The sequence below is a fragment of the Entelurus aequoreus genome, linkage group LG05, assembly GCF_033978785.1.
Source record: "Entelurus aequoreus isolate RoL-2023_Sb linkage group LG05, RoL_Eaeq_v1.1, whole genome shotgun sequence".
NCBI classification, from domain to species: Eukaryota; Metazoa; Chordata; class Actinopteri; order Syngnathiformes; family Syngnathidae; genus Entelurus; species Entelurus aequoreus.
The window spans coordinates 15,570,078-15,584,586 of NC_084735.1; the positions used below are offsets into that span (position 1 = coordinate 15,570,078).

Consider the following 14,509-nt stretch of genomic DNA (forward strand, 5'->3'; position numbering starts at 1 on the left):
GTATTAAATTAAAATTTATATATATTTTATATTCATATTTTTCATTCATTCTATTTAATTTTGGTGTTTTATTTTAATTCAAATGAAAATATAATTTGTATTCCTATTCTTCATTCTATTTAATTTTTGTTTTATTTTATATATTTTTTAGATAAAATAAATATATAAAATATATTCATATTTTAAATTGTATTACATGTTTAGTTTTAATTCAAATAGATAACTATATAAATTTTTATATATTTTTTATTTTATTTTATTTAGTTTTTTATAAGAAAATTTATTCAGATAGAATAAATACATATTTGATATTTACAGTTTTCATTCTATTTAATTTTGGTTATAATTTTTAATTTTGTTATATTTGTTTAATTAATTATAGTCATATTTTACATTTTATGAAATATTTATTTTTAATTCAAATAACTATATAATTTATATTCATATTTTTTTTCTATTTAATTTAGTGTTTTATACAAAACCTTATTCAAATAGAATAAATACATGTATTTACACTTTTCATTTTATTTAATTTCGGTTTTAATTTTGTATTCAATTAAAATTTATATATGTTTTATATTCATATTTTTCATTCTATTTAATCTGGTGTTTTATTTTAATTCAAATGAAAATATAATTTGTATTCCTATTCTTCATTCTATTTAATTTTTGCTTTATTTTACATTTTTTTTAGATAAAATAAATATATAAATTATATTCATATTTTAAATTGTATTAAATGTCTGTTATTTTTAATTCAAATAAATAACTATATAATTTTTTATATATTTTTTATTTTATTTTGTTTAGTTTTTTATAAAAAACTTTATTCAAATAGAATAAATACATATTTTATATTTACAGTTTTCATTCTATTTAATTTTGGTTATAATTTTAAATTTTGTTATATTTGTTTAATGAATTATATTCATATTTTACATTTTATGAAATATTCATTTTTAATTCAAATAACTATATAATTTATATTCATATTTTTTTTCTATTTAATTTAGTGTTTTATACAAAACCTTATTCAAATACAATAAATACATGTATTTACACTTTTCATTTTATTTAATTTCGGTTTTAATTTTGTATTCAATTAAAATTTATATATATTTTATATTCATATTTTTCATTCTATTTAATTTTGGTGTTTTATTTTAATTCAAATGAAAATATAATTTGTATTCCTATTCTTCATTCTATTTAATTTTTGTTTTATTTTATATTTTTTTTAGATAAAATAAATATATAAAATATATTCATATTTTAAATTGTATTACATGTTTATTTTTAATTCAAATAGATAACTATATAATTTTTTATATTTTTTTTATTTTATTTTATTTCGTTTTTTATTAAAAAAAAAAACTTTATTCAAATAGAATAAATACATATTTGATATTTACAGTTTTCATTCTATTTAATTTTGGTTATAATTTTTAATTTTGTTATATTTGTTTAATGAATTATATTCATATTTTACATTTTATGAAATATTTATTTTTAATTCAAATAACTATATAATTTATATTAATATTTTTTTTCTATTTAATTTAGTGTTTTATACAAAACCTTATTCAAATAGAATAAATACATATATTTACACTTTTCATTTTATTTAATTTCGGTTTTAATTTTGTATTCAATTAAAATTGATATATATTTTATATTCATATTTTTCATTCTATTTAATTTTGGTGTTTTATTTGAATTCAAATGAAAATATAATTTGTATTCATATATTTTATTCGATTAAATTTTTGTTTTATTTTATTTTTTATTTAAATAAAATAAATATATCAATTATATTCATTATTTTTAATTCTACTACATTTTCGTGTTATTTTCTGTTCAAATAAAATATCTAATTTGTATTCATATTTTTCATTCTGTTTCATTTTGGGTTTATAAAAAATTGTATTCAAATAAAATAAACATTTATATCCACAGTTTTCATTCTATTACATTTTAGTTTTATTACATTTTTAAATTGAATAAAATAAATATATGATTTATATTCATAAATGTTTCGTTCAATTTAGCTTTGTTTTTATTGTATTTTCGTTAAAAAAATATAAAGAAAAGTAAAACATAATTTGAAAAAAACAATTGTTTTTTTGTGTGCATATTTTTGTTTGAATCTGGCCATGAAGAAGATGACCCGAATGTTTTTTTTGTTTCCTTTTCTAGATCGTTCTGGAAAACAGCAGCCGAGAAGACAAGCACGAGTGTCCGTTTGGCCGCAGCAGCATCGAACTCACCAAGATGCTCTGCGAGATCCTGAAAGTGGGCGAGCTTCGTAAGTCTGACACACACACAAAGTGTAAAGCAGCTCTTATTTTGTAGGAGCTGATTATGGTTCATATTTCAAACAGTCAAATAACAGGACTGTTTACAGTCGATGGGCCTTTTTGTGCTTTGAGCGGCGCTCCAGACTGCCCCCTGCTGCTCTCTGCATGTGACGCCTTTCAGGGCTCACTTTTCCTCACTGACTTTTTGGGGCTTTTTTCATCGACGTGGCCTTTAGTGCACCGAGCTGCATTGCGGGGGCTTCAGTCCTAAAGACGGAAGAACGCCCCCAAAAATCTGTCAATTTTGTTTCACACTGTTGCTTTGATCAATATTTATTGATAACCATATAATATGTATGTTTTGTTGCTACTTACTACAGACAATGGTGGAGAGTACAGTAGTACATCTACTTAAACAATGGAGAGTACAGTAGTACATCTACTTAAACAATGGAGAGTACAGTAGTACATCAACTTAAACAATGGAGAGTACAGTAGTACATCTACTTAAACAATGGAGAGTACAGTAGTACATCAACTTAAACAATGGAGGAGAGTACAGTAGTACATCAACCTAAACAATGGAGAGTACAGTAGTACATCTACTTAAACAATGGAGAGTACAGTAGTACATCAACCTAAACAATGGAGAGTATTTATCATTTACAGTAGTACATCGACTTAAACAATGGAGAGTACAGTAGTACATCAACTTAAATAATGGAGGAGAGTACAGTAGTACATCTACTTAAACAATGGAGAGTACAGTAGTACATCAACTTAAACAATGGAGAGTACAGTAGTACATCAACCTAAACAATGGAGAGTACAGTAGTACATCAACTTAAACAATGGAGAGTACAGTAGTACATCTACTTAAACAATGGAGAGTACAGTAGTACATCTACTTAAACAATGGAGAGTACAGTAGTACATCAACTTAAACAATGGAGGAGTGTACAGTAGTACATCAACTTAAACAATGGAGAGTACAGTAGTACATCAACTTAAACAATGGAGGAGAGTACAGTAGTACATCTACTTAAACAATGGAGGAGAGTACAGTAGTACATCAACTTAAACAATGGAGGAGAGTACAGTAGTACATCAACTTAAACAATGGAGAGTACAGTAGTACATCTACTTAAACAATGGAGGAGAGTACAGTAGTACATCAACTTAAACAATGGAGAGTACAGTAGTACATCTACTTAAACAATTGAGGAGTGTACAGTAGTACATCTACTTAAACAATGGAGGAGAGTACAGTAGTACATCTACTTAAACAATGGAGGAGAGTACAGTAGTACATCAACTTAAACAATGGAGAGTACAGTAGTACATCTACTTAAACAATGGAGGAGAGTACAGTAGTACATCAACTTAAACAATGGAGAGTACAGTAGTACATCTACTTAAACAATGGAGAGTACAGTAGTACATCAACTTAAACAATGGAGGAGAGTACAGTAGTACATCTACTTAAACAATGGAGAGTACAGTAGTACATCAACTTAAACAATGGAGAGTACAGTAGTACATCAACCTAAACAATGGAGAGTACAGTAGTACATCTACTTAAACAATGGAGAGTACAGTAGTACATCAACCTAAACAATGGAGAGTATTTATCATTTACAGTAGTACATCGACTTAAACAATGGAGAGTACAGTAGTACATCAACTTAAATAATGGAGGAGAGTACAGTAGTACATCTACTTAAACAATGGAAAGTACAGTAGTACATCAACTTAAACAATGGAGAGTACAGTAGTACATCAACCTAAACAATGGAGAGTACAGTAGTACATCAACTTAAACAATGGAGAGTACAGTAGTACATCTACTTAAACAATGGAGAGTACAGTAGTACATCTACTTAAACAATGGAGAGTACAGTAGTACATCTACTTAAACAATGGAGAGTACAGTAGTACATCAACTTAAACAATGGAGGAGTGTACAGTAGTACATCAACTTAAACAATGGAGAGTACAGTAGTACATCAACTTAAACAATGGAGGAGAGTACAGTAGTACATCTACTTAAACAATGGAGGAGAGTACAGTAGTACATCAACTTAAACAATGGAGGAGAGTACAGTAGTACATCAACTTAAACAATGGAGAGTACAGTAGTACATCTACTTAAACAATGGAGGAGAGTACAGTAGTACATCTACTTAAACAATGGAGGAGAGTACAGTAGTACATCAACTTAAACAATGGAGAGTACAGTAGTACATCAACTTAAACAATTGAGGAGTGTACAGTAGTACATCTACTTAAACAATGGAGGAGAGTACAGTAGTACATCTACTTAAACAATGGAGGAGAGTACAGTAGTACATCAACTTAAACAATGGAGAGTACAGTAGTACATCTACTTAAACAATGGAGGAGAGTACAGTAGTACATCAACTTAAACAATGGAGAGTACAGTAGTACATCTACTTAAACAATGGAGGAGAGTACAGTAGTACATCAACTTAAACAATGGAGGAGAGTACAGTAGTACATCTACTTAAACAATGGAGAGTACAGTAGTACATCAACTTAAACAATGGAGAGTACAGTAGTACATCAACTTAAACAATGGAGGAGAGTACAGTAGTACATCTACTTAAACAATGGAGAGTACAGTAGTACATCTACTTAAACAATGGAGAGTACAGTAGTACATCTACTTAAACAATGGAGAGTACAGTAGTACATCTACTTAAACAATGGAGGAGAGTAAAGTGTGTGTATTGTTGTTTCTACAGTGTGTGTATTGTTGTGCTTCCACAGAGTGTGTATAATAAGAGAGAGAGAGAGAAAGCGAGAGAGAGAGAGAGCGAGAGAAAGAGAGAGAGAGAGAGAGCGAAAAAGAGAGCGAGAGAGAGAAAAAGAGAGAGAGAGAGAGAAAGAGAGAGAGAAAGAGAAAGAGAGCGAGAGAGAGAGAGGGAGAAAAAGAGAGAGCGAGAGAGAGAGAGAGGAAATTAGCTGATGAGAGCAGATGTTCCCACAATGCATCACTGCGTACGCCTTGTCTCCTCCTCCTGGTCTATAAAATGGTCCCCCATGCATAAATGTATTTTGGCAAGTCCACTTTATTTTACATGAAGGAAAACCCTCCTTCCTCAGGCTTCACTACACGTCTTGAAATAGAGGAATGTTGAGGGAGCCAGCAAAAAGTGTTAAATGTGTCAGCTTTTCATGTTGTGTGAAGGGGGCGTGGCCTGTAATGTTTACGTTTGAACTGATGAGGGGGCGTGGCCTGTGCGGCTATCAAGTGTTTACATTTCAACTAATACATTGTACTAATATATTATAATATATATTGTACTAACATATTATAATATATTGTACTAATATATTATAATATATTGTACTAACATATTATAATATATTGTACTAATATATTATAATATATTGTACTAACATATTATAATATATTGTACTAACATATTATAATATATTGTTTTAATATATTATAATATATTGTACTAATATATTATATTATATATTGTAGTAACATATTATAATATATTGTTTTAATATATTATAATATATTGTACTAATATATTATATTATATTTTGTACTAACATATTATAATATATTGTTTTAATATATTATAATAAATCGTACTAATATATTATAATATATTGTACTAATATATTATAATATATTGTTCTAATATATAATAATATATTGTTCTAATATATTATAATGTACTAATATATTATAATATATTGTTTTAATATACTATAATACATTGTACTAATATATTATATTATATATTGTACTAACATATTATAATATATTGTACTAATATATTATAATATATTGTACTAACATATTATAATATATTGTTTTAATATATTATAATAAATTGTACTAATATATTATAATATATTGTACTAATATATTACAATATATTGTTCTAATATATTATAATGTACTAATATATTATAATATATTGTTTTAATATATTATAATATATTGTTCTAATATATTATAATGTACTAATATATTATAATATATTGTTTTAATATATTATAATACATTGTACTAATTATATTATATATTGTACTAACATATTATAATATATTGTACTAATATATTATATTATATATTGTACTAACATATTATAATATATTGTTTTAATATATTATAATAAATTGTACTAATATATTATAATATATTGTTATAATATATTATAATAAAAATTGTTCTAATATATTATATGTTGTATTAATATATTATAATATATTAGTACTAATATATTATATTATATTAGTACTAATATATTATAATATATTAACATGCTCCTGTATGAACATCAATCATAATTCATAACAACAACTTATTCATGTGGATGATCACAATTCTGAGGCGTGTGAACGCACCACACTCACCGTGTCATCTGATTGGTGCACAATGAGGAAATGCTGACTTGTTGTTATAGCAACCTTCGAGTAGCTATAACCATATATTACTTGTACAATATCACTACTACTACATTACTTACACTATATTACTTGTACAATATCACTACTACTACATCACTTACACTATATTACTTGTACAATATCACTACTACTACATCACTTACACTATATTACTTGTACAATATCACCACTACTACATTACTTACACTATATTACTTGTACAATATCACCACTACTACATTACTTACACTATATTATGTGTACAATATCACTACTACTACATTACTTACACTATATTATGTGTACAATATCACCACTACTACATTACTTACACTATATTACTTGTACAATATCACTACTACTACATTACTTACACTATATTACATGTACAATATCACTACTACTACATTACTTACACTATATTACATGTACAATATCACTATTACTACATTACTTACACTATATTACTTGTGCAATATCACTACTACTACATTACTTACACTATTTTACTTGTACAATATCACTACTACTACATTACTTACAATATATTACATGTACAATATCACTACTACTACATTACTGACAATATATTACTTGTACAATATCACTACTACTACATTACTTACACTATATTACTTGTACAATATCACTACTACTACATTACTGACAATATATTACTTTTACAATATCACTACTACTACATTACTTACACTATATTACTTGTACAATATCACTACTACTACATTACTTACACTATATTACATGTACAATATCACTACTACTACATTACTTACACTATATTACATGTACAATATCACTATTACTACATTACTTACACTATATTACTTGTACAATATCACTACTACTACATTACTTACACTATATTACTTGTACAATATCACTACTACTACATTACTTACACTATATTACATGTACAATATCACTACTACTACATTACTGACAATATATTACTTGTACAATATCATTACTACTACATTACTTACACTATATTACTTGTACAATATCACTACTACTACATTACTTACACTATATTACTTGTACAATATCACTACTACTACATTACTTACACTATATTACTTGTACAATATCACTACTACTACATTACTTACACTATATTACTTGTACAATATCACTACTACTACATTACTTACACTATATTACTTGTACAATATCACTACTACTACATTACTTACACTATATTACATGTACAATATCACTACTACTACATTACTTACACTATATTACATGTTCAATATCACTACTACTACATTACTTACACTATATTACTTGTACAATATCACTACTACTACATTACTTACACTATATTACTTGTACAATATCACTACTACTACATTACTTACACTATATTACTTGTACAATATCACTACTACTACATTACTTACACTATATTACATGTACAATATCACTACTACTACATTACTTACACTATATTACATGTACAATATCACTACTACTACATTACTTACACTATATTACTTGTACAATATCACTACTACTACATTACTGACAATATATTACTTGTACAATATCACTACTACTACATTACTTACACTATATTACTTGTACAATATCACTACTACTACATTACTTACACTATATTACTTGTACAATATCACGACTACTACATTACTTACACTATATTACTTGTACAATATCACTACTACTACATTACTTACACTATATTACGTGTACAATATCACTACTACTACATTACTGACAATATATTACTTGTACAATATCACTACTACTACATTACTTACACTATATTACTTGTACAATATGACTACTACTACATTACTTACACTATATTACATGTACAATATCACTACTACTACATTACTTACACTATATTACTTGTACAATATCACTACTACTACATTACTTACACTATATTACTTGTACAATATCACTACTACTACATTACTTACACTATATTACATGTACAATATCACTACTACTACATTACTTACACTATATTACATGTACAATATCACCACTACTACATTACTTACACTATATTACTTGTACAATATCACTACTACTACATTACTGACAATATATTACTTGTACAATATCACTACTACTACATTACTTACACTATATTACGTGTACAATATCACTACTACTACATTACTTACACTATATTACTTGTACAATATCACTACTACTACATTACTTACACTATATTACTTGTACAATATGACTACTACTACATTACTTACACTATATTACTTGTACAATATGACTACTACTACATTACTTACACTATATTACATGTACAATATCACTACTACTACATTACTTACACTATATTACTTGTACAATATCACTACTACTACATTACTTACACTATATTACTTGTACAATATCACTACTACTACATTACTTACACTATATTACATGTACAATATCACTACTACTACATTACTTACACTATATTACATGTACAATATCACTACTACTACATTACTTACACTATATTACTTGTACAATATCACTACTACTACATTACTTACACTATATTACTTGTACAATATCACTACTACTACATTACTTACACTATATTACTTGTACAATATCACTACTACTACATTACTTACACTATATTACTTGTACAATATGACTACTACTACATTACTTACACTATATTACTTGTACAATATGACTACTACTACATTACTTACACTATATTACATGTACAATATCACTACTACTACATTACTTACACTATATTACTTGTACAATATCACTACTACTACATTACTTACACTATATTACTTGTACAATATCACTACTACTACATTACTTACACTATATTACTTGTACAATATCACTACTACTACATTACTTACACTATATTACTTGTACAATATCACTACTACTACATTACTTACACTATATTACGTGTACAATATCACTACTACTACATTACTTACACTATATTACATGTACAATATCACTACTACTACATTACTAACACTATATTACTTGTACAATATCACTACTACTACATTACTTACACTATATTACTTGTACAATATCACTACTACTACATTACTTACAATATATTACATGTACAATATCACTACTACTACATTACTTACAATATATTACTTGTACAATATCACTACTACTACATTACTTACACTATATTACTTGTACAATATCACTACCACTACATTACTTACACTATATTACTTGTACAATATCAATACTACTACATTACTTACACTATATTACTTGTACAATATCACTACTACTACATTACTTACAATATATTACTTGTACAATATCACTACTACTACATTACTTACACTATATTACTTGTACAATATCACTACTACTACATTACTTACACTATATTACTTGTACAATATCACTACTACTACATTACTTACACTATATTACTTGTACAATTTCACTACTACATTACTTACACTATATTACTTGTACAATATCACTACTACTACATTACTTACACTATATTACTTGTACAATATCACTACTACTACATTACTTACACTATATTACTTGTACAATATCACTACTACTACATTACTTACAATATATTACTTGTACAATATCACTACTACTACATTACTTACACTATATTACTTGTACAATATCACTACTACTACATTACTTACACTATATTACTTGTACAATATCACTACTACTACATTACTAACACTATATTACTTGTACAATATCACTACTACTACATTACTTACACTATATTACTTGTACAATATCACTATATTACTTGTACAATATCACTACTACTACATTACTTACACTATATTACTTGTACAATATCACTACTACTACATTACTTACACTATATTACATGTACAATATCACTACTACTACATTACTGACACTATATTACTTGTACAATATCACTACTACTACATTACTTACACTATATTACTTGTACAATATCACTATATTACTTGTACAATATCACTACTACTACATTACTTACACTATATTACTTGTACAATATCACTACTACTACATTACTTACACTATATTACTTGTACAATATCACTACTACTTCATTACTGACAATATATTACTTGTACAATATCACTACTACTACATTACTTACACTATATTACTTGTACAATATCACTACTACTTCATTACTTACACTATATTACTTGTACAATATCACTACTACTACATTACTTACACTATATTACTTGTACAATATCACTACTACTACATTACTTACACTATATTACTTGTACAATATCACTACTACTACATTACTTACACTATATTACTTGTACATTATCACTACTACTACATTACTTACACTATATTACTTGTACAATATCACTACTACTACATTACTTACACTATATTACTTGTACAATATCACTACTACTACATTACTTACACTATATTACTTGTACAATATCACCACTACTACATTACTTACACTATATTACTTGTACATTATCACTACTACTACATTACTTACACTATATTACTTGTACAATATCACTACTACTACATTACTTACACTATATTACTTGTACAATATCACTACTACTACATTACTTACACTATTTTACTTGTACAATATCACTACTACTACATTACTTACACTATATTACATGTACAATATCACTACTACTACATTACTTACACTATATTACTTGTACAATATCACTACTACTACATTACTTACACTATATTACTTGTACAATATCACTACTACTACTACATTACTTACACTATATTACTTGTACAATATCACTACTACTACATTACTTACACTATATTACTTGTACAATATCACTACTACTACATTACTTACACTATATTACTTGTACATTATCACTACTACTACATTACTTACACTATATTACTTGTACAATATCACTACTACTACATTACTTACACTATATTACTTGTACAATATCACTACTACTACATTACTTACACTATATTACTTGTACATTATCACTACTACTACATTACTTACACTATATTACTTGTACAATATCACTACTACTACATTACTTACACTATATTACTTGTACAATATCACCACTACTACATTACTTACACTATATTACTTGTACATTATCACTACTACTACATTACTTACACTATATTACTTGTACAATATCACTACTACTACATTACTTACACTATATTACTTGTACAATATCACTACTACTACATTACTTACACTATTTTACTTGTACAATATCACTACTACTACATTACTTACACTATATTACATGTACAATATCACTACTACTACATTACTTACACTATATTACTTGTACAATATCACTACTACTACATTACTTACACTATATTACTTGTACAATATCACTACTACTACTACATTACTTACACTATATTACTTGTACAATATCACTACTACTACATTACTTACACTATATTACTTGTACAATATCACTACTACTACATTACTTACACTATATTACTTGTACATTATCACTACTACTACATTACTTACACTATATTACTTGTACAATATCACTACTACTACATTACTTACACTATATTACTTGTACAATATCACTACTACTACATTACTTACACTATATTACTTGTACATTATCACTACTACTACATTACTTACACTATATTACTTGTACAATATCACTACTACTACATTACTTACACTATATTACTTGTACAATATCACCACTACTACATTACTTACACTATATTACTTGTACATTATCACTACTTCTACATTACTTACACTATATTACTTGTACAATATCACTACTACTACATTACTTACACTATATTACTTGTACAATATCACTACTACTACATTACTTACACTATTTTACTTGTACAATATCACTACTACTACATTACTTACACTATATTACATGTACAATATCACTACTACTACATTACTTACACTATATTACTTGTACAATATCACTACTACTACATTACTTACACTATATTACTTGTACAATATCACTACTACTACATTACTTACACTATATTACATGTACAATATCACTACTACTACATTACTTACACTATTTTACTTGTACAATATCACTACTACTACATTACTTACACTATATTACATGTACAATATCACTACTACTACATTACTTACACTATATTACTTGTACAATATCACTACTACTACATTACTTACACTATATTACTTGTACAATATCACTACTACTACTACATTACTTACACTATATTAATTGTACAATATCACTACTACTACATTACTTACACTATATTACTTGTACAATATCACTACTACTACATTACTTACACTATATTACTTGTACATTATCACTACTACTACATTACTTACACTATATTACTTGTACAATATCACTACTACTACATTACTTACACTATATTACTTGTACAATATCACTACTACTACATTACTTACACTATATTACTTGTACATTATCACTACTACTACATTACTTACACTATATTACTTGTACAATATCACTACTACTACATTACTTACAATATATTACTTGTACAATATCACTACTACTACATTACTTACACTATATTACTTGTACAATATCACTACTACTTCATTACTTACACTATATTACTTGTACAATATCACTACTACTACATTACTTACACTATATTACTTGTACAATATCACTACTACTACATTACTTACACTATATTACTTGTACAATATCACTACTACTACATTACTTACACTATATTACTTGTACATTATCACTACTACTACATTACTTACACTATATTACTTGTACAATATCACTACTACTACATTACTTACACTATATTACTTGTACAATATCACTACTACTACATTACTTACACTATATTACTTGTACATTATCACTACTACTACATTACTTACACTATATTACTTGTACAATATCACTACTACTACATTACTTACACTATATTACTTGTACAATATCACCACTACTACATTACTTACACTATATTACTTGTACATTATCACTACTACTACATTACTTACACTATATTACTTGTACAATATCACTACTACTACATTACTTACACTATATTACTTGTACAATATCACTACTACTACATTACTTACACTATTTTACTTGTACAATATCACTACTACTACATTACTTACACTATATTACATGTACAATATCACTACTACTACATTACTTACACTATATTACTTGTACAATATCACTACTACTACATTACTTACACTATATTACTTGTACAATATCACTACTACTACTACATTACTTACACTATATTACTTGTACAATATCACTACTACTACATTACTTACACTATATTACTTGTACAATATCACTACTACTACATTACTTACACTATATTACTTGTACATTATCACTACTACTACATTACTTACACTATATTACTTGTACAATATCACTACTACTACATTACTTACACTATATTACTTGTACAATATCACTACTACTACATTACTTACACTATATTACTTGTACATTATCACTACTACTACATTACTTACACTATATTACTTGTACAATATCACTACTACTACATTACTTACACTATATTACTTGTACAATATCACCACTACTACATTACTTACACTATATTACTTGTACATTATCACTACTACTACATTACTTACACTATATTACTTGTACAATATCACTACTACTACATTACTTACACTATATTACTTGTACAATATCACTACTACTACATTACTTACA

At 26.1% G+C, this 14,509-nt stretch overlaps 1 protein-coding gene across 1 annotated transcript in view; it reads left to right on the forward strand.

Annotated features, from left to right (window-relative positions):
- elmo1 (engulfment and cell motility 1 (ced-12 homolog, C. elegans)) overlaps positions 1–14,509 on the forward strand; it is a 179,941-nt gene that overhangs the window by 115,078 nt on the left and 50,354 nt on the right. The window contains 1 exon segment of the mRNA XM_062047217.1: positions 2,197–2,305. Coding sequence (XP_061903201.1) covers positions 2,197–2,305 — 109 coding nt within the window.